This window comes from Pleurodeles waltl, chromosome 6 (genome assembly GCF_031143425.1).
Source record: "Pleurodeles waltl isolate 20211129_DDA chromosome 6, aPleWal1.hap1.20221129, whole genome shotgun sequence".
Taxonomy (NCBI): Eukaryota; Metazoa; Chordata; class Amphibia; order Caudata; family Salamandridae; genus Pleurodeles; species Pleurodeles waltl.
Genome location: NC_090445.1, coordinates 1,067,528,733 through 1,067,551,585, shown reverse-complemented (window position 1 = coordinate 1,067,551,585; position 22,853 = coordinate 1,067,528,733). Strand labels below are relative to the sequence as shown.

At 45.8% G+C, this 22,853-nt stretch overlaps 1 protein-coding gene across 13 annotated transcripts in view; it reads left to right on the top strand.

Moving 5' to 3' along the window:
- Positions 1–22,853, top strand: part of EIF4G3 (eukaryotic translation initiation factor 4 gamma 3) — a 906,783-nt gene that overhangs the window by 789,584 nt on the left and 94,346 nt on the right. For all 13 annotated transcript variants that reach the window (XM_069240075.1, XM_069240074.1, XM_069240071.1 and 10 more), the window contains one exon: positions 15,722–15,894. In XM_069240075.1, coding sequence (XP_069096176.1) covers positions 15,722–15,894 — 173 coding nt within the window. The remainder of the gene's footprint in view (positions 1–15,721; positions 15,895–22,853) is intronic.

Here is a 22,853-nt window from a genome sequence, read left to right as displayed (position 1 = left end):
ACGCCCACTGGCATCTCAAGCCCCATTTTAGTTCCCCAAGATCGGGAATGGCATTGCAGAAGGCCCATTCTGGCGCTGACAGGTGCCAGATAATTGTCTGAGTCTTATTCGTCACATCAGGCATGAGAGAAGAGTGGGAGGGGTCACTGGACCCTTTAGAAAACCAGTTGGGAAGATCGTTGGACAGGTATGAGGAGAGGCCTGTGGGCTGGACACCTCTCCAGGTACTGGCTTCCTTCCCCCACTCCACCCCCCCCACCCCTTCTTCCCTCCCCACTGTGGCACAGAGAAGGGAACTTCTTGGTGGTGCGTAGGGCAGCAGAGGTCCTCTACATTGAACTGCTCTCAGTGGCGGTCAAGACAAACCCCTTGCGGAAGTGCTTCAGCCTTGGGCTTCTTCATCTGAACCCCTTCTGCCCTTTACCGAAGCACTTACAGACATCCTGCTGGGAACTTGGTCCAAGCGCAGCACAGGGGCTCCAGTAAATATGAAGATTTCCCCCGCCATCGCCCGGCAGCGGGCGACTCTGATTTTCTCAGCCAACACCCCACCCCTAAGAGCTTGGTAGTCCAAGTCTCCACGACCGATGGCACATTCCTTTCCGCTCCCCCGAACAGGGAATCCAAGAGGCTCAACCATCTTGGGAAGACGTCGTTTTCTTCCACCAGCCAGGCACTGAGGTCGGTGAGCACCTTGTGCTTACTGGGCTGTTTCTCACATAGCATTTGGGATACGGGTGTACTGCCTCAGGTCCCGGAGGAGGCCCGGGCCATACTCTACCAAGTGGTAAAAGACAGGAGGAGCGTAACTAAGTTGACCATTCTCTGTGGCTTAGATTTGACTGACTCAATAGGCAGAGCGGTTGCGTCAACAGTGGCCTTAAGATGCCACACCAGACTGAGGACATCTGTGTTTTTTCAGGGGATGTCCAAGCAAACCTGAGGGATATGCCCTACTATGGCACTTGCTTGTTTGTCGAAAAGGCAGACTTGGCGCTGTAGCGCTTTAAGGAATCTCGGGCTACCACCATGTCCTTGGGCCTCTCGGTGACCCCTCATCCACTTTCTGCCTTTCGCCCCTTACATGGCTAAGGAAAGGGCATGGCACCACACCAGCCCTATGCCAGCAACCAAATCAGGGTATGTGAGGACATGAGCATGGTTACTTCAGACCTACAGGGTCTGCAGGTCAGGAGTTGTCTGCCACACAGCTCCCGGCAACTGCAGCCTTAAAGTCCTCCTAGTTTGTGTCTGCAGTACCATGCTGTGCCCAGATGGAGGGAGAATACATCATCATATCCTCCACTGTAAGTCTAACATTGGACGCATGGGTACTGCAGATCATCAGGAAGGGCTTTACACTGCCTTTACAATCCTTTGCTCCCTCATTTCGCCAACATTCAGACGGCTGGCAAAGGATTATTTTTCACTACTCCGAGAGGGCGTTGGCCAAGAGAGCCATAGAAAAGGGTCACGATATCAGATGTAGGCAGCGCTTGTTATTCTCACTACTTTCTGATACCCAAAAGGAGCATGGGTCTTCACCATATTGTAGACATATGGACTGTAAATCTCTTTCAAGATGTTCAAGATACTTAGGTTGGCCCAGGTCTTGTCTGCCCTAGACCTAGAAGACTGGTTGGTTATGCTGGATTTGCAGTATACATATTTTCATATCCCCACACTGCCTGCACACAGCTGTTAACCTGCGGTTCAAAGTAGGCCAGAAATACTTTCAGTTCACCATGCAGCCACTGGGCTTTACCAGCGCCCCTCGGGTGTTCATCATGGTGATGGTGGTGGTCGCAGCTCATCTGCACAGGTCAGGGGTTTCAGTCTTCCCCTACCTCAGCAACTGCCTGTTGAAGGCTATCTCGCCCCGGACTGTCCTCTCCCACTTCCAGACTGCAGCGAACCTCCTCCATTCGCTGGAGTTCACTATAAACATGCCAAAGTCACCTGACTCAGACCCTCCTTCATAGAAGCTGTTCTGGACACAGTGCACTTTCTGGCTTATCCTCCAGAGCAGCGAGTCCAGGCTAATATACTGATATTTCAACCTCTGTCCTGGGTTTCAGTGCGACTGACTCTGATCCTGCTGGGCCTCATGGCCGCCTCCATCCTTCTGGTAATGTAAATCATATGCGGGCTCTGCAGTGGGACCTAAAGTTCCAGTGCGCGCAGCATCAGGGAAATCTTTCCGACATGGTCTAGATCTCGGAGGGAACTGCGAAAGACCTGCAGTGGTGGATTACGAACCGTGATTGGGCCAGAGGCATTTGACTCTCCCTTCCCCAAGTAGACCTTACAGTAGTGACAGATGCTTCACTTCTGGGATGGGTTGGACATCTGGGATAGGTGGCAATCTGAGGACTATGGTCTCTGGCGGAATCCAGACTCCACATCTACATGTTGGTGCTCCAGGTGATCCGACTAGCATTTAAGGCATTTCTTCCCTCTGTCAAGGGTATGTTAGTGCAGGTATCCACGGACAACACCACCTCCATGTGGTACTGCAACAAGCAGGGTGGTGTGAGGTCATGGACCCTTTACCAAGAGGCCCTGGACATGGCTGGAATAGCAGGGCATAGCCGTGGTGGTTCAACACATGGCAGGTTCACTGAACGCCAGTACAGACAAACTGAACAGTCGATGTCTAGCAGATTATAAATGGCCTCTCCATTCGGAGGTGATGCAAGGTCTGTTTCAGCATTGGGGAGAGCCTTGGTTAGATCTATTCGCCTCCAAAGGGAATGCTCATTGTCAGCAGTATTGTGGGTTGCAGTTTCCAAGGCAGCAATCGGTTGGCAACGCTTTTTTTTTGCAAGAGGAGCTCTGGCCTCCTGTATGCCTTTCGACCCATACCACTCCTGCCCAGAGTTCTCAAGAACGATTGTGTCCAAGTAGTCCTTGTGGCTCTGGACTGGGCACTGAGTCTGGTGTCCCAAGCTTCTGAAAATGAGCATCAGTCCTCCAATCAGACTGCCCCTTCGGTAGGAACTTCTGTCGCAGCAGCATGGAAGGGATCTCCACCCGAACCTGTCAACTCTGTACCTTCATGCGTGGATATTGAGCGGTGACAGTTGAGAGCTTTCCACCTTCCTCCTGAAGTCTGTAACATTATCTTGGCAGTCAGGCATTCCTCCACAAAAACGGTATATGCCTACAGTTGGCAAAGATTTGAAAGATATTGTACACAGACGTCTATAGAGCCTCTCCCTGCTTCTCTATCTGATATTATTCTTTTCATTCTTTCTCTTGCCAAACAGGGTTCTGCTGTGGGCACTCTGAAAGGCTCTCTCCCTGCTCTGCCCACCTTCCTGCGGCTGCCTGATCAACCCTCTCTGTTCAGGTTCCCTGTTATGTAAATAGGTTCCTTAAAGGGCTTGTACATATATTTCCCCACATGTCCTTTTTATCATGCCTCTGTGGGATGTTCTCACCTAGCTCATGTGGCTCCCTTCGAGCCACTGCACAATGATCCCCTCCGGCTGCTTACCATCAAGACAGCCTTCTTAGTGGCAATGACATATGCTCACAGGGTGAATGAGATAGGCTTTATCATCTAAACCCCCCTAGCGTAGGCTCTCATTATCCTAACGAGACTACTGGATTTGGGCGGCAGAATCACTTGCGCTGTGGGGGACTGAGGTGACACCTGTCGGCCCAATCCGGGTTTTGCTCTGGCTAACTAGCAGTGCCTCATCTCCACCCAAGAGCAGGGATGATTGGGCAGCCAAGCGCATAACACAATTGATTCCTCAGGGAAATCATGGTCACTCAGATCGCATCCGTTTCTCTCAGTTATTAGTCTCCAATATACAAGGGCAATCGGAGGCAGAATAAAATTCAATAAGCTTTTATTGAAGTAACTGCATCTTGGATAATAAAGCATGTACTGCAATAACTAGTACGATAAAGAATGACAGGATTAACATTGTGACGAGGAGAGTAAAGCATGAAAATAACGCTACCATATTGTCACTAGAGTCGTTAAAGTAATTCCTATGTAGGCTGTGTTACAGCACAGCATGTTAAGCTCTAGTTCTGCCCTTCAGGTTCCCCTGGGAAGACATCATCCCTCATACCTGAGCAAGAGGCCTGTAGTCTACTTAAGCAGCTGTAGAGAAGCACTCTGCAATCAGCATACAGTCGTGGTCATCTGGCTGGAATCTCCCTCTAATGTACATGGGTCATAGTAGTGTTTTTATAATAAAACAGCTGATGTTCCAAGAAAGGATCCCTACGTAAGAGTGTGTATGTTTCTATGAACAGTAGAGACAAAGCGTTACCACAGGTAACCTATCTTACTGCAGCCTTGAGAAAAGCACAGAGTGAAAGAATTGTCTTCGTTAGGAACGCAGTGCTGATCTAGGCAAGAACAGCCAAATAGAGAGAAATAAAACAACCGCAAATGTGGCTGTTAAAATAATAAAACAAAGCTGAATCAAATATGTCTAGGTTAAAGTGCACAGCGGCAGGCCTAGTTTGCTAAAATAACGTGTATGGAGCTATAACTAAAATGGCTACACAACACCCCCATCTCACAATATTTTCTAGAGAAGGTAGTGCTACGCACCTGTTCCTCTTTCCTTCCTAAAGTGGTGACCCCATTCCTTCTGGGTCAAACTGTCACCTTGCCCACCTTCTTTGCTCCCCCACATCCCTCTAAAGAAACAGGAGCGACTCCCACGTCTGGACCGATAGTCTTGTGGTTCTACCTTGACCCCACAAAAGAACTCTGGGTGGATGACCAACTCTTTGTGTGGTATGTGGGAGCAAAGAATGGTCTGGCACTACAGAAGCTAACCATTTCGTGTTTCATTGTTCTCTGTATTAAGGTCTGCTACGCTTTGGCTAAGAAGCAGCCTCATACATTAGCCCATTTTCATTTTCCAACCTTGATGAGTTGAAAAACTGCCTTTGCATACATTAGATGTAAAGCAGGCACTAATGTTATTACATGGACTGAACAAAAATCAGTTTACAGTACAAAACAACTTTGTGTAATTGCCCAGTTGCTAAGTAGGACATTGTAAGATGGATAGTAAATTAAATTCAGGTTTAGCGGAATACTCTTCACACTATGCCTAGAGTTCATTCCACTCTGAAGAAAGGAGCTACTGAGGCTTTTCTTAGAAATACACTATTCCGGATACCTTTAAGGTGGCTACCTGGTCTACACTGCACACTTTTGCAAAGCATTACTGTATGGGCTTTCATGCCCAGCAAGACGCAGAAGTTGGACAAATAATCCTTACAACATTGTTCCAAACAACTGCTCACAAGCTCTCTGCCCTAGTGAGAGAGCACTGCTTTTCAGTCTACGCAAAGCATGTGAGAGTCTGAGATTAAGTTTTTATCCTGGCTCCGTGAGATTTTTGGGTCAGGATCATGAGTTCCTCAAAAACAAAACTTTTACTATGAAGAAAAACATCTAAAGTCTGTGCCCAACACTAGATGTCTGGAGTGTTCATAGCATGGGAATCTTTAACACTACAAGCTACAGTTTGTAGCATGTATGGCTATAGATACACATGCTCTGTATACTCCTGCCATCTTGTGATGAGCTAGTACGATTGCAGCTTGTTTTTCTTTAAAGAAGTCTTTTGAGTCATGAGATCTTGGTGACTCCTCTGGTCATGGATGGGTATGGGCACCAACTCCTTTGTTAAATTGTTTTTCTCCGAAATAAGGTTTGGATGTGAATCATGGCAGGCACGCGGCCTTTTTTTTTTTTTTTTTTGCTAAGGTTTTTTTATTGCCGGTGTACTACCCTTCCGCTTTTTTTAATCTTGCTACTACGTGCTTAGAATCTGTTGCAAATGCAGCACTGTTTCTGGATAGTTCTAACAGCAGATTCCTCCCCTTGTGAATACCCCCAGGAGCCAGATGGATCTGGAGATTTTTCCCAGCAATTCCCTCACACGCCAGTAGGTTGTGCCATGTGGCTCCGCATCTGGTTTGTCCTGACCTGGAAGTGGTGTTGGGGCCACATAAAACCAACACCTCTGCACATCGACATTGGTTCCTTTCTTTCCACATCTTCTTAGCGACAGAATCCTTTCTAACAAATGTTATCAATTTTCACAAGACATGTCTCCCCATAAAACTACAGATTTTAAATCCTGCATGGACAGATGTCAGTGACAAATTCTCACGAGATTTCTCTCTGGTGTCTAAGCTCTTCAGATGACTCAATCATGCAACGACTACTTAAATGCATTCAAAGGACAGTTGAGACCATGAGGCCAACCTCTGTCACTGACCACCACAAGAAAGCATGTAAGGTTGTCTCTTAGTTGTGGACACGTTCTCAAGGCTGTTCTTAGGAAAGGTCTTTGCCCGTTCTAAGTCATCAGGTAAGACGAAGTAGAAGAAACATAAGAAGTTAAAGCGCAAATCTTCTCCTTTCTGCGATTCTCGTCAAGAGAAGTCATGCAGATGTCAGGGTACCTCAGTGTCTCTGTCCTGATCTCTCGCCATGGAGCCAATCCCTCTGCTTATCCCAATTCAGCCCAAATTCCCAGGGCTACCAGCAACACCGAAACAGATCAAATTCATCACTGGTGCCGACTTTGCCTCTCGGTTACGTTCCAGGGTCTGCTCAGACTACAGGGCGGATGGATGCTTTGATGACTCATTAACTGGAGGGCAGGCCTGGACACTACTGACTGTTTGGGTAGGACAGTTTGTACAAGAGTAGTGCTGTGGTGGCCCAAATGGATACATTTCACGGGGCCTCAAGTGATGTACAAGCGTCACCTGATAAGTATGCCATTTGATGGCACCCATCTCTTCGGAAACAAAGCATACTCAGTCCTGACATGCTTTAAAGAAAGCAAAGCTGCAGAATATTTTGGTGCAAACCATGCGGCAGTTTCCCTAACAGTATTGTCCTTTTTGTGGATTTAAAAGGGACAGCCACCAAAGGCAATGTCAAAATCTGCCTCCATAACAGCAGACTTCTCAGCCCTTCTCAGGTAGAGGATGGGATCTGGCCGACAGTGACCAGGCCTTCAAAGATAACACGCTACCCAGTCCCCTGCCCGCGCTGGTCAGGAATCTCTTTTATTTGAGTTTGAGGAAGGATAAGTTATTACCTTCACAAGTGGCAAAGCATCACATCGGACAGATGAGTGCTCAAATCATCCACACTGGAAACACTCTATCTTTCCCATCCATCCACACATGCCACCTACACCACAACTACTTATGCAAGACCACTTGTCCATATTATGGAAGAAAATTCAGTCCCTCATGGACAAGTAAACCGTAGAGTGTGTGCCACTATCAGAAATAGTGTCTGGTTGCAATGCCTGTTACTTTCTACTGGTGCAAAAGGATGGAGGAATTCGTCTTATTTTAGGTCTTTGCCCACTGATCTTTTTCCTCAAAAAGAATAAGTTAAAGATGTTCACCCTGAACCAAAGTCTTTCTGCCATAGATTCAGGTGACTGGATAGTGGTGTTGGACTCATAGGACACCTATTTTCACATCCCAGTTCTGCAGTCCCACAGGTGTTACCTGCGGTTTCAGGTTGGCCACTAGCACTTTGTTCTTAGTGCTCCCCTTTGGACTCAACAGTGCCATTCAGGTGTTTAAAAAAAAAAAAAAAAAAAAGTGATAGTGGTCACTACACATGTTAGTAAGCTAGGAATTGTCCCATACTTTGATGACCGATTACTTAAGGCTGGCTCACTTCAATCATTTGTGGACCACCTCCAGACAACGGCAAATCTGTTACCATCCTTATGATTGTTCATCAATGTGCTGAAGTAACACCTGGCTCCTTCACATAGGCTCCCTTACTTTGGAACCATGTTGGATACAGTGCAGTTCTGAGCCGTCCCTCCACCTCATTGAGTCTTGGACATTCAGGCTGTGATCCTAATGTTTCTCTCTTTGATCTGCGTCTTAGTGAGAGCAGCTCTGTGACTTGTTGGCCTCCATCCAGGGGTCGAAGGAGACTTCAACAGACCTGCAGTGGTGGCTACTGAACCCCATTTAGACCAGGAGCAGACCCCTCTACCCTAGCCCACCCAGAGCTTATGGTAATGACAGATGCATCATTGTTGCGTTTTTTTGGAAGCCATCTGGGAGAGGCACAGATCGGAGGACGGTGGTCTCCGGCAGAAACCCACCTCCACCTTAGTCTTTTGTAGTTGCAGGCGATTAGTTTGGCACTAAAAGTGTTCCTTCCCTCCATTGGGGGGAACTGGTGCAGGTCCTCACAGGCAACACCACCACCATGTGGTAGTACAACAAGCAAGGCAGGGTGGGGTTGTGGGTCCTCTGCAGGTCCGAAATGTGTGTTTTTTTCCACCAGGCATTTTACCTGTGGGCTGGATCCCCACAGGAGGCTTGTCTTTGCAGGCAAATGTTACCTTTGCCACCGACATCTCCACCAGGTAATTACAACAGGTATATTGGGTGCTTTAGATGAGAGAGAGGAAAAAACAAAAGAAGAAACTGAAAAGGAGAGTGAGAAATAAGAGCGATGAAAGGGAGCGCGGCTGGTTTGAACATTTTTGCCAGGGCTGCTTTTATTTCCTAGTGCAGCCCTGTGCCAGTACACTTAAGCCTCCTGAACTGGAGGAATCATTTGGGCATTTCCACAGTCGTACAACAATTGACAGGATCTTTAGAAGTCAAGGTTTAAGAGTTCAGCCTGCCTTGTGTGGCTTATCACAAATAGTGACTACACTGGCAGGTGGTGACAGGGTGTCTTTCAGCACAGAGATGCGCAGTGTACATAATTTGTGTGTTGGAGTTGCCAAGCCAGTACTTCCTAGGAGCTGCCTTTTGGCTGCAGTGGTGCTTCTTACTCCTGTATGCCTTCTCGCCTCTTCCTCTCCTGCTCAGTGTTCTGAAGATCAGGAACACCTGTACCCAGGTCAGCCTAGTGGCTCCAGATTGGGCCAAGAAAGGGCAGTATCCAGTACAACTGGCCATGAGCATCTGTCCTCCGATCCTTCTGCCACCCCAGTAGCAGCTTTTGTCACAACAGCATGGGAGGCTTTTACAATCGGGCTGCACATCTTGCACCTCATACTTGGCGATTGAGCAGCAGTAGTTAACTTCCTTTGATCTTCCTCCTGAGGTAGTGAATGTAGTTTTAGCAGTCAGGCATCCATCCACCAAAACCAAGTATGCTGGATGCTGGGTGAAGTTTTTTGTTTGATGTTCTTCTCCGCATAGCCAAACCTTGCAGGCCCAGTTGTCTCATTTTCTACGGTTTCTCTAGCATCAGCCCAGAAAGCCCTTGATGCAGTTACTGTTACTTATCAGTCTCATTGTTTCTCCTTTTTTTTTTTTTTTTTTTTAATCAGTTTTATTGGCTGAACTCGCCTGTTGGGATGCGTGTTCTAAAACAGCTGACACATTTTTCTGCCAAAACCTTTTGTGATGCGATGCCTCAGTGGTACCTTAATTTGGTACTCTCATACATGATGTGTACCCAGTTTGTACAAATGCACAGTTGCTGTCTAAGATTAACTATGAAGACCATGTTCTTCATAGCAATCGCAGTGATCATGTCAGCTCATCATGTGAGATACATGCATTATCTGTCCTGCAACCATATACCATCTTTTTTTCCAGACACACTAGTGCTGAGAATTAAGGCAGCATTCCTCCCAAAAGTTGAGATTCCTGTTTATATCAGGCAGGCTATTGCCCTGCTGGTGTTCTTTGCTCTAACTCACCTACCCAAGGAGGAAGAGGGAGACTGTTGTTTGGGCATGAAGAGAGCTCTGAACTTTTGTGTTGATTGCACCAAGGACCATCTGATGGACGAACGCCTCTTTGTGGGGCAAAAGAGTGCAGCACCACAAAAGCCAAGGCTGCTACTGTCTTTACAAGAGTACCTCTCTTGGACATCTGCTAGTCTGCTACATTGACATCATTTCACCCGTTGACAAAGCACTGCTGTCTGGATGGCCAGGTCTGATGGGAGGATAATGTTGCCCATTTGGTCCCTCAGGACTTTTTGATCTGAGCAATTTCACAGACCCACCACCTAGGAAGGTACAGATAATGTATCTTTTTTAAAGGTGAGGAATCTTGCATCAGACGTATCCATCAGAAGAGCAAGTTATTTACATTTGGTAATGCTCTTTCTGGTGGATAATCTAACCAAGGAATCCTCGCCGACCCTTCCACATCCCTAATCTGTGGAATGAATTATTTTCTACATCTAGAAAGGTCCCAGTTAGAGATCTACACACTGTCATATCTAATTCACGCAAGCTCTGCGTCCAAAACTGCAGTCAGATATCAGAAAGAAACTGATGACACCCAGAAGTGGTGGTTAGGTTACATGTGGCCCTAACATCCCTTCCAGGATGGGACAGACCAGATGAGGAGTCTCATGACACCACCTTCTAGCATACAAGAGAATTGCTGAGAAAAACCTCTAAATTCAGTCTGGTGCCTGGGAGTAATCACAAGATTAGGAACAGTATCCACCTGCAAGAGCATTACCAAAAGTAAGTAACTTGTTCATCAAAGGACAACGTGACAGTGTATATATTCTGGAAACAGAAGGATTTTTTTTCAATAAATTGTTATTGTTTTTATTGTTCATGAAAAAAACTGTGCATAATCATTGGTGTTATTAGACGTTAAGCATAAACCATATGGTATCAGTATATGGAACACAGCGTCAATCCATGTCATCAGGGGTGAATCATCTAAGAACCCTGTACATCCACTACCTTCACCACTTATCGCTTGTTAACTCATGGTATTTGTTCCAGTTGCCCCATATTCTTCTAAGCTTCATGAGCATATTCTGCTTTTATAAATCTTTCGACCAGTATACACCAATCCATATTTGTGCACTAGTCTCAAAATCTGGGATACTATGTACTCCCCATACAAGACTAGTGGCCATATGTACGAGCACATTTTCCCATTGACACAGAATGGAAAAAACCCTTGGCTACATCTTGCCCTAGGTCACTTCTGGTAGTCACTTGGCCAGTGCTGCAGAGAAGGGGTCTGTAACTCTGAGGCAGATGAACCTTTAGCAACATAGTCTTAGTTCGATTTCAATATCCTGCCAACAGTCTCACACCTTCCACAAAATTCACCCAGCATTGGACACCCCCACGATTCATGCTCTCAGGCATATGGGAGATTGTATGAGACTAAAGGCTTTCATTTGGTTCCATGTGTAGTATGTTCAATACAGCATATTGAGCTGTACCGCAATCAAAAACCTATGTAGGTGCCTATTTTGCCCCTGACTAATTGGAATCATTCTGTGCTTGTAACGACTCTTCCCACAGGTCCTAAGGCATGGAGAGTTATTAATCAGTGTTTTGTATAAGTGTGAGATTGCCTTTTGTCGTAGGGGTACATCAGCAATCTTAAGGGGACCTTTCTTGGGCATATTATATGTGTGTTTTGTATTTGGCAGGGATATCTTATAGGAGTTCATATTTAAAGACTTATGGTATATTTAAAGCGTATCCTATATCTTCTTCAAAGGTTCAACCCTGTTGCATTCCAATTATCGCTCACCTCAACCTCCTTCAGGATGTACCTGTCCCAAATAAGCCCTTCTTTTGTTGTGATACTTTGTCATTCTGTCATCACTGCAGTTGTTTATGAAACCTGCCTCACCATCCTTGTGGCTTCTGGCCAGCTAAATGGGGAGGGCCTTTACCTTTGGTCATCACAGGATATTCCTTGTTGCCCCGGCATACTTTTCAGTTCAGAGGGAAAATTCATCCTGGAAGTAAATACCCAGTCTTTAAGAGCAGTTAATTGGGAGGCCCAGACAGATTTACATAAATCTGATGACTCTTTTCCTCCATCATCTATGCAGATATAATTTTGCCAGTTTATCAACCCACAATGAAGTTTTCGAACTGTGCAAAAACTGTCTCTTGCACCAATATGGGAATGTTTTGTCATATGCATAGAAACTGAAACATAGACATCATCTTGTTTAGTGTAGCTCTGACAAGTAGTGGAAGGGGGCCACGCTGTCAGTGTGACACATCAGCTTAATATCTCTCTTGTATTCCCTGCAGATTATGCTTGTATTGTTCTGTCAAGTCCCTAGTGATGTGCTGACCGAGCTAGTGAAAGCTCATAGGATATTGGGAATAAGCATATCGAGTTTGGCTCCAAGGACCAGGGCTGAAACCAATTTTTCCGAAAGCAGTAAAACAGTGTATTTGCAAAATGTTAGAGCTGCATATGAGGGTAACCACTCTGCACTGATGTCAGTTGGTCTTTCTGTACCTTCTGATGCAGATATGGAGCTCCGCCTACACATTTGGTGTTTTTGCCCATCATCTTCTTTAAAACTATTTCACCAGTGTACTGGGGACTATGCCCCAACCAGAAGTGACAGGTTTCAAGCCATATCCCAACTGCATGAAGCAAATGTTAGTCATGGACCTGTCTGAGGTGTGTCTTTGGTGTCTGAACACCGGCAATGACACTTGAATCATGCAGTAAGTACAAAGGTGAACCCGGACCGGGAGGCAGAGCTATAGGTCACTGAACACACAAAGTATTTGTGGTTTTTGCAAAACTTCTGTTCCTGTTCCAAGTCGTGGGAACAACTCATTCCTGCTCACTAGGCCATTCCCGCACCTTTCAACTTTGTGTTCGTAGTTCCCCGTTTATTTGAAGTCCAAGCGCAAACATAAGAAAGTAAAGCTCAACTCACCCCATCCCACCACTTTTATTCCAAAGAGAAGGCACCAGGGCCACAGTCGAAGTGTCAAAGGTTTTGCATAATGGAGTTTCCAGAGACACTCGCTATGAGATGCATGCCAGCCTGAGTGGAACATGGGCTCCTGTAAGCATTTGCATTCCTAACTTAAGTTGGGTAAAAGATCAGAAGCAACCAGGCCCAAGATTGGGCCAGGACTATGTGGTACCCGAAAATTCTGAGCATATGCCCTCTGATTGGGCTTCAACCTCAAGAGGATCTCATACCGCAGCAGCAGGGCAGAGGTCCTTTACCTGAGCCTTCACAATGTACACCTCCATACATGGGGACTGAGTGTTGCTGCCAGGCGTACTCCCTTCAAGGTGATACACAACTGCTCATTTTGAATTTGGATTCCAAAGGCCACCTTCAACATTACAACCACTTTAGCTCGCCGCATGAGTGAACTCCTGGCTGTGCTGGTGCAACTGCCTTACACCACCTTTTTTCAAAACAAACTAGTGCTGAGGACTCTAGTGGTCTTTTTGCCTAAAGTCGGGACTTATTTCCATGTTGGGAAATCCATCACTCTAATGGTGTTCTTTGCTCCTTCTCACCCCTCAGAAGAGGAGAAGAGGCACCATTGATTGGAACCCAAAAGAGCTTAAAACTTTTACAGTCATAGCAAGGACCATCAGGTGGATGCATAGCTTTTTGTAGTGGTCTCCAGAGTGAAAAAAGGTAAGGCTGTGCACAAGAGGACTGTTGAGACGCATAGTTTTCTGCATTAAGATCTACTACACACTGGCCAATTAGCAGCTTCTGGAAAGACTGCAAGCCCGTTCCACTAAGGCTGCTACCGATGCATTGGCATGTGGAAAGCTTGTCCTTAATATATGCCAGGCAGGAAAAAAATTTGCATTGGTGCTCATGTTCACAAAGTATTGGTGGCTTGACATCTAGTTTCAACAGCTCCACTCCATAGACCCTTCTCCTTTGGGAGGTACTTCTTTAATGTCTATTCTAAAGATGAGAAATCTGCGATTACAGGTATCCATCAGAAAAACAAAGTTTGCAGACTGCGTTGCTGAAAATACACTGCTCTACATTCTCCTGCCATTTAGTATAGGTCTCTGACATTTGCAAGCTGTTTTCCTTTGAAGAAGTCTTTCGAGTCACAAGATAAACATTTGCTCTTCCAGTAGCGGGCAGTGGGCATGGGCACCAACTCTATTAAAATGTCTTAAATAGTTTTTCCCGCCATCAGTTTTGGATGTGCATGGCCGAAGCTCTGAGTATTGTGCATTTCCATGCTTTGGGTTGAGCCCAGCTGGTATATTCCTTGAGTCTGTTATCTGGAAAACAACATATTTTACCTTTCCTCCAACCGTTACATTCCGGACACCAATCTACATCAACTTCCCACAATGTGGGGCTTCGGGCCTACCCAGGGCCTCGTGCTCCTTCTCCTTGATGTTGTTCAACATCGGTTTTGGTGGAGAATTCACACAGGGTGATGGAACAAGCGCATGTTCCAAAACTGTCCTCCGAGTCAGCCACCGGCATTGGTGAACTGTGTAACCTTTGCCTGTCTCCCGACCACAATGATCCCTGATGCAAGGCCTATCTGACCTTTAGTTCAAAGAAGACTGTTTGATATCAGGAGAGAAGGTGGCACACTACGCCATAAGAGGCAGGATTCCAGTGACACCCCCAACATCTTTGGGGAGCAGCCTTCCCCCAACATTGAGGAAGGTGAAGAGGCCGGCCCCTCGGGCCTTCCACTTCACCAAACATCACCTAGCCTCTGCCGACTCAAAGCACGATTACGTTCAGGCGTTCCACACCTTCTGGACCTCAAATGAAGAATTCAGCATGGAGCTTGAGTGTAGCTGAAATCAAAACACATATATGGCATCCAGAAAGGCCTCAAGTTCAGGTGGCGAACTGCTTTTTAGGGGATCAGGCATCAAGACCTTCCACAAAAACTCAGTCGTCCATTGACAGAGTATTTCTAGGGAATGTATAGCAGCTCGGCTATTTCGTGACCATCCTGGTTGACTCTTCACTCCCACCCCTGCCTACGAAGTCAGTAGTCTTAGCAGGGTCATAATTCCAGTGGGTGGGAAATCCTAAAATTGGGTTGGAGCAAAGCAGATGCCCTAGCGCATTGAGAGTTTTGAAATCTAAACAGTTGGAGGCCTTATTATGATTGCCCTATACATTCTCAGGCTCCACCTCCTTAACCAATTTCCAGGGTTGGACAGTGAACCTTAGGACGTCGAATCACTTCCAAGCGCAGTGGAGTTAATTATATCTGGAGGACTTTTACTAACAATTGCTAATTTCACAATGCTTTGAAAATTACTATAATTTCCCTTTTTTCTACTTTGAACTATCTACCATTTTATGTATGTCAGTATGTGGTTTAAAAAGTGTTATTCTCACTGTTAATCCTATTTATTTTTAGACTGCATTGGTTCTTACGTGTAAGGAATCACACATTTCATGTCAGTTGTGTTGCCTGTTTAAGGCTGTGTACTCTTCATTTTAAACAGATATTCTTGACCTGAATCTGACAGTGTAGTAAGAAAGACTTGAGGTCTGCAGCTGTGCTTGGGTTGTGATACTAAACAATGATCACTGTTTGGGTACTGTCTTTATTAGGATATGCAAGTCAAAGCTTGAATGATCCCTTAAAATCGCCCTCCATCGAAATTGATTGCTGCTGCGGAACCAGATGGATACTATTCTAGGCTGCAGGAGTTAGACCTCGGTGGAGCTCTACATAGAATTGATAACCCTGGTTTATAATAGCAGTCTTAGAGAGGGCTCATTGTCTTGTATTATTAGCGGGCCACTGTGATTTTCTTGATAACAAATTCTATTGGCCACCATATTCATGAATAAAGTTGTGTTATATGGATGTAGTTTTGAGCAAGGGCAAAAAATAGGTGACACAATGATAAACGGATGTCAGTATCTTTTGCCTTTTCATCATGATGAATTCTCTTTTAAATTAATGGTATTCAATGCTTTCTGTAGGAAGCGATGCAGTGTGTGGAGGAACTCCTCATGCAGGGTCCCATGTCTGTCTTCGTTCGAGTTGGAGTGGAGTCAACTCTAGAAAGGAGTCAGATCACACGTGACCATATGGGCCAGTTATTTCACCAGTTAGTCCAGGCGGACAAACTCGACAAAGAAGACTTTTTTAAAGGGTGGGTACCTATGAATTTTCTCCTGGTCCAATGTATCCTTTGCCATATAAAAGAAAAGACTGTTATATATCTGAATGAGGCACCTAAACTTAATGGCCAGGGCTGAGGTGTTTTTAAGTGCATTTAATATCTACAGGCAACCCAGTTATTCATAGAAGCAGGCAACAGCAGTAAAGGTTTCATAGTTAGAGTTTTTGAGAACTTCTACTGGAGTCTGCCAAAACTTGCTTATTCAAATGTTCAAACAAATATAGTAAAATTAAGCAGTTTACTGGCTACCACAGAGATTATTTTTTTTAATATAGCCCTAGAAGCATACAGGGGTTTTCACATTTAAGTTAACAAATTTAACAAATCTGTAAATGTGACAGCTGTTTGGAAAACGGGGTTTGCCAGATGCAGCATACGGTTTTCAAGCACGCATCTAATATAGATTGACATGCTTTACATAATACTAGCCTAGTGGAATGGTTTTAAAATACTCTTTAAAAAAAAAAAAAAAAAAAAAAGTGGAGAAATTACCTGTGAATTTGTGGATGAAGTGGCCATCAGACCCTAATGTTGTCTGTGTAGGAAGCTGGCCTGGTGTGTGGTGAGCACCTATCGTGTTAACACCTTATACCAGGTCCAGGTATCCCCTATTAGTGAGGTGTAGACAGTGTCTAGGAAGCCAGGGCTCTCTAGAGGTAACTGTGGATAAGCAGCCAAGACTTATCTAGCAAATGTGTAAAGTTCATGCAATACCACTACAGTCACACAGAACTTACACACATGAAAGAACCACACAGTGTTACAAAAATAAAGGTATTTTGCTAAAGTGACACAAATACTAAAGTACTGTAAAGTCAATACTCCACTAGGAGGTGATTAAACACACTATTATATACACATTAGAAGTCAGTGATTAGCATAGGAAGCAATAGCAAATAGTAAACCAATAGGAAATACTGAAAGCCCAGGGGAAGACAAAACCATTTATTAAGTAAGTGGAGTGTGAAAGGCAGTCCCCCCCCACCCAAGGAAGTGGAATCAGTAGAGGGGAGCTGGGAGGAACTAGGAATCCCAAAAGGTATGTACCAGGTGCCCCCCAGCCACCAGTAGAGAAGAGGTAAGTATCTGGTTTTCCCCCCAAACCCACAGGGGAACTTTGGAAAAGGACAGTGTAAGACCCAGACAAGACTGGAAGTAACCAAAGGATTCTGACAGAAGAGGACCTGAAAAAGAAGGGGACCAAGTTCAGTTTGAGTGTGTCCGGCTGTGGCGGGAGCCACTACCCTTCCTTCTGTGGATGCAGGACCAAGTCAGCCGTGGATGAAGAAAGTCAGCAGTGCAGCACAGTAGCAGAATATGAGTTCCAGAAGCGATGCAAGTGATGTTCCACGTCGGCGGTCGTGATGCAGTCAGTCTGTGGTGCTGGAAAATCACCAACAAGCCTTAGCAAATGCAAGAGTTGGAGAGGAAGGTTTTACAAGGCTGAAGAGGACCGTCAAGGCCTAGGGGACTTGACCCAAGAATGGGAGTTCAAAGTTACCCTCAGCAGCTGGGATAGTCACAAGAAGAGGAGGCAGCCCCCACAGGCAGCAGGCACAGGAGTTGCGTTGAGGCCCGCTCAGCACACCTGAAGAAGAGTCCTGCGCCACCGGAGCAGCAGGCATGAGACTGTGTTTTGCAGGAAAGAGTGCTGGAGGGCGGGGCTGCACGGAGCCTGAAGATCCCTCTGAGAAGGACAAACAATTGTTGGTAGCTGAGAGGCAAAGGCTTACTTTCTCCCAAGATGGACAGCTGGTAAAGAGGACTAGGGGGACCACTCCAGACCACCACATGTGAAGCAGGATCCACGCAGTTCAGTAGGAGAGAGGATCTACGCAGCTGGTTGTCATTGCAGTTGGTGCCTGCAGATACAGGGGAGGGAATCCTTCACTCCAAGGGGGATTCCTTTTTGCTTCTTGTGCAGGCTGAAGGCTCGTCACCCTCAGAGGATGCACAGGTAGGGAAATGTTGCAGTTGCTAGAAGGAGCTGGAGAAGCGATGTTGTAAAGGGGAGTCGTCGCTGGAGTTGCAGATTGTTGGGTCCTGGGGGTCCAGTTGCAGTCCCGGCGGCCTGAAGATGAAGTAAACGATGCAGAGGAGTCCTGCTGAAAACATGCTCATCAAATTTGAAAACCCACCCTGGAGGGAGACCCTAAATAGCCCAGGATGGTGGAAAGGTCACCTAGCTGGGTGACCACCTATCAGGAGGGGGACTGTAACGTCACCTGCATGACCTGGCCACTCATATGCTCCCAGGGGTCTCTGCTCATCTTGGATTCAAGATGGCAGAATCAAGTGGCCACCTGGAGGAGCTCTGGGCACCACCCCTTGGGTGATGGACAAGGGAGTGGTCACTCCACTTTCCATTGTCCAGTTTCGTTCAAGAACAGGGACCAGAGTTCCCTAGACTGGTGCAAACCGGTTAATGCAAGGAGGGCACCAAATGTGCCCTTCAAAGCATAGTGGTGGCTTGAGGAGGCTATCCTATTTCCAAAGGAAGAGGGTGTTGCCTCCCTCTCCCAAAGGAAATCATTTTTTCTGCCTTCTTCTGCTTGAGCTGATCAAGCAGCAGGAGAGCAGAAACCTGTTGGAGGGGTGGCAGCAGCGCGGAATGCCCAGAAATCCCCAGACTGGTAGGAGCAATTCTGGGGGTCCTCTAAGGAGCCTCCAGACTGTGCAGAATCATACAGCCAATATTGGCAACAGTGTTGGGCGTATGATTACGACATATTTGATACCAAACATGCCTAGGTTCAGAGTTACCATTATGTAGCTGGACACAGGTACTTGACACCTGTGTCCAGTACAGGTAAAATGGCTTCCCGCACTTAGGAAGTCCAGGAAAATGGAACTGGAATTTGTAAAGGCACCTCTGCCTTCTGGGCTAGGAGGGCCTTCCATATGGGTGGCTTACAGTGACCTGGTGCAGTGACCAGTAGTAAAAGGGTGCATTCACCTTTTCACGCAGGCTGCAATGGCAGGCCTGCAGACACATTTTGCATGGGCTCCCATGGGTGACACAATACATGCTGCAGCCCATTGGGGACCCTTGGTGTCCCGGTGCCCTGGGTACCTAAGTACCATAAACTAGGGACTTATATGGGGACACCAGTATGCCAATTGTCGGGTGTTCTAAGTCCTGAGCAAATAATTTTAGAAGGAGAGAGCTCTGTCACTAGGGTCCTCGTTAGCAGAGTCCCAGTGAACACAGTCAAAACACACTGAAAGCAGGCAAACAGTGGGGATAACCATGCCAAAAAAAGGGTACTTTCCTACAGTCTGCAACAGTCCCATCATGTTAATAGCTCAGTCTCTATTGTCAGATTTCTTTTGGCCATATGTCTTTTGACATTAGTGATTTTTCAGTGACATATGTCACTTCTTGGAGAGCTGCTAAAGCTTTGGTCTTGCATTATCTTGTCATAAAGCTGCTCAAGAATCCTTTAATGGGTCTCTGTAGTATTGATAGGGACTGCCAGAGTTGCCTCAAAGATATTCTCACACTTAGATAAAGCAATCCAGTCCAATGCCATGACACCCTTATCCGGCGCCCTCGTATGTGTTTCAGTGTATCTTGTTACTGCTCCATACAAGGCTGATACATAGGAGGATGCAGACCTTTTTTAACTGATGGGGATATTATCTAGCTGAAATTGATATCTTTACTGCTAAAAGGCGCCATTCACATAGTACAACACAACAAAAATAGGCAGGGGTGCTGTTCAGATTTTTCTGGGTACCTATTTAGGGCTGGTGGCTTACAACCTATTGTGGACCAGAAAAGATCAAAACATTTATACTAGCAATGATCTTCAGGTCTAAGACTATGTGTTCTCTAACATGGAAGCATCATTCATATTCAAAGCAATTATTAGAATAAGTGCTAAGAAAAATCAGACTTAAAGGCAATATTGTGTTTATCATTAAAAATAATGGTCAAGAAAAATTGCTAAAAGATAATTAAATCTAGACATATATATATATATATATATATATATATATATATATATATATATATATATTCATATTCGATGGCATGTGTAGCTGCAGATATACATGCTGTGCACTATCCTGCCATCTAGTGTTGGGCTCGGAGTGTTACAAGTTGTTTTTCTTCGAAGAAGTCTTTTCATATCACGAGACCGAGGGACTCCTCCCTTTCGGCTCCATTGCGCATGGGTGTCGACTCCATCTTAGATAGTTTTTTTTCCGCCATCGGGTTCGGACGTGTTCCTCTTCGCTCTGTGTTTTCGGTTCGGAAAAGATAGTTATTACTCGGAAAATTCGACGGTATTGTTTGCGCTCGGTACCGGGTTAGTGCTAGCACATCGACACCGAAGAAAAGAAGAACTCCGGCAGCTCTTCGGGACTTCCACTCCTCGGCGGGGCCTGGTCGGCCCGACCGCTTGCATCCTCAAAGCTCATGGAACGGACCCCATTCCGCTTCTGCTCCAAATGCCACGCTAAGTATCCTTATACAGACTAACACTTGGTCTGTAATCTGTGTTTGTCCCCCGAACACAAAGAGGGTACGTGCGAGGCCTGTCGGGCATTTCGCTCCAAGAAGACACTGCAGGATCGTAGAGCTCAAAGACTTCAGATGGCGTCGACATCGGCTGGACATCTCGACGTCGAAGAAGAGGAGACATTCTCCATTCCAGATTCGGACTCGGACAAGCCCGACAGTGAGCAGCCGACGAGGCAACAAACCGTGAGTAAACCAGCCCCGGCAAAAACTCACTCGAAAATCATGAAGGCCCAGGGGACGCCACCGCCAACAGGCCATGGCTTTACCCGGAAACATGGTGACCAAACATCGGCACCGAAAAAGGCCTCCCAGCAGCCGAAGACATCCGACTCCGGTCGAGATACCGGCTCCGAACAGACTCGCACCGAGATACCGGCTCCGACCAGATTCGGCACAGAGAGGTCGGCACCCCAAAAGCCAAAAAGGTTTCGTCGGAGCCGAAAAAGACTGCAGAAAAGGTTTTGGTGCCGAAACACGCAGCCTCAGAGCCAAAACACAGCTCCTACACAGAAAAACAAGGCCTTTCCTCACAGTTACAAGGCCACAGATTTGAACAAGAGCTGGGCATGGGAGAGCCAGACCATACCCAGAGAAGGCTCCATATACAAAAAGACACAGGGAAAATCAGAACTCTTCCTCCGATCAAGATGAAGCGGAAGCTCGCATTCCATGAGACGGAAATGCAGCCAAAAGCTAAGGTGGCTAAAGAAAAAACACCACCACAGTGTTCTCCACAGCCATCGCCACCACACTCGCCACATTTGTCCCCAGTAGCAACACCCCCAATGATGCAGTCACCAACGCACACAGGGATGAGCAAAAATCAACACACAAAAAGGGATGTCCACAAAGGGTACAAGCCTTCCAAAATGTAATACTAAACATGTACCCAAACCAACACTATCAAGTGAGGTTGGTAATGAAACTTCTAGGCATGATGTCTTCATGCATAGCCATTGTCCCAAACGCAAGACTACACATGCGGCCCTTACAACAGTGCCTAGCATCACAATGGTCACAAGCACAGGGTCAACTTCAAGATCTAGTGTTGATAGACTGCCAAACATACACCTCGCTTCAATGGTGGAATCCTATAAATTTAAACCAAGGGCGGCCATTCCAAGACCCTGAGCCCCAATACGTGATCACAACAGATGCTTCCATGATACGGTGGGGAGCACACCTCAACCACCACAGTATACAGGGACAATGGGACGTTCAACAAAGGCAACTGCATATAAATCATTTAGAACTGTTAGCAGTGTTTCTAGCATTGAAAGCATTTCAACCGCTAATAGTCCACAAACACATTCTTGTCAAAACAGACAACATGACAACAATGTATTATCTAAAGAAACAAGGAGGGACACACTCATCACAACTGTGTCTCTTAGCACAAAAGATTTGGCATTGGGCGATTCACAATCACATTCGCCTAATATCACAGTACATCCCAGGGATTCAAAACCAGTTGGCCGACAATCTCAGTCGAGAGCACCAACAAATACACGAATGGGGAATTCATCCCCAATAACTACAAACTTACTTTCTACGCTGGGGAACACCAGAAATAGACCTATGTGCAACCAAAAAAAAATGCCAAAACTTCGTGTCCAGGTATCCACACCCTCACTCCAAGGGCAATGCGTTATGGATGAGTTGGTCAGGGATATTTGCTTACGCTTTTCCCCCACTCCTTCCTTATCTGGTAAACAAATTGAGTCAAAACAAACTCAAACTAATACTAATAGCACCAACCTGGGCTCGCCAACCATGGTATACAACACTACTGGACCTGTCAGTAGTACCTCATATCAAACTACCAAACAAACCAGATCTGTTAACTCAACACAAACAACAGATCAGACACCCGAATCCAGCATCGCTCAATCTAGCAATCTGGCTCCTGAAGTCTTAGAATTTGGACATTTAGACCTTACACAGGAATGTATGGAGGTCATTAAACAAGCTAGAAAACCTACTACAAGACATTGTTACGCAAACAAATGGAAAAGATTTGTTTATTACTGCCATAATAATCAAATTCAACCACTACATGCTTCCGCCAAAAACATTGTAAGCTACTTATTACACTTACGAAAATCAAAACTAGATTTTTCTTCCATTAAAATACATCTCACAGCAATATCTGCCTATCTGCAGATTACACATTCAACATCACTCTTTAGAATCCCAGCCATCAAAGTATTTATGGAGGGTTTAAAAAGAATCATACCCCCGAAAACACCACCAGTTCCCTTGTGGAACCTCAATATTGTATTAACACGACTCATGGGTCCACCATTCAAACCCATGCATTCTTGTGAGATACAATACTTAACCTGGAAAGTAGCCTTCCTAATAGCTATCACATCTCTTAGAAGAGTGAGTGAAATACAAG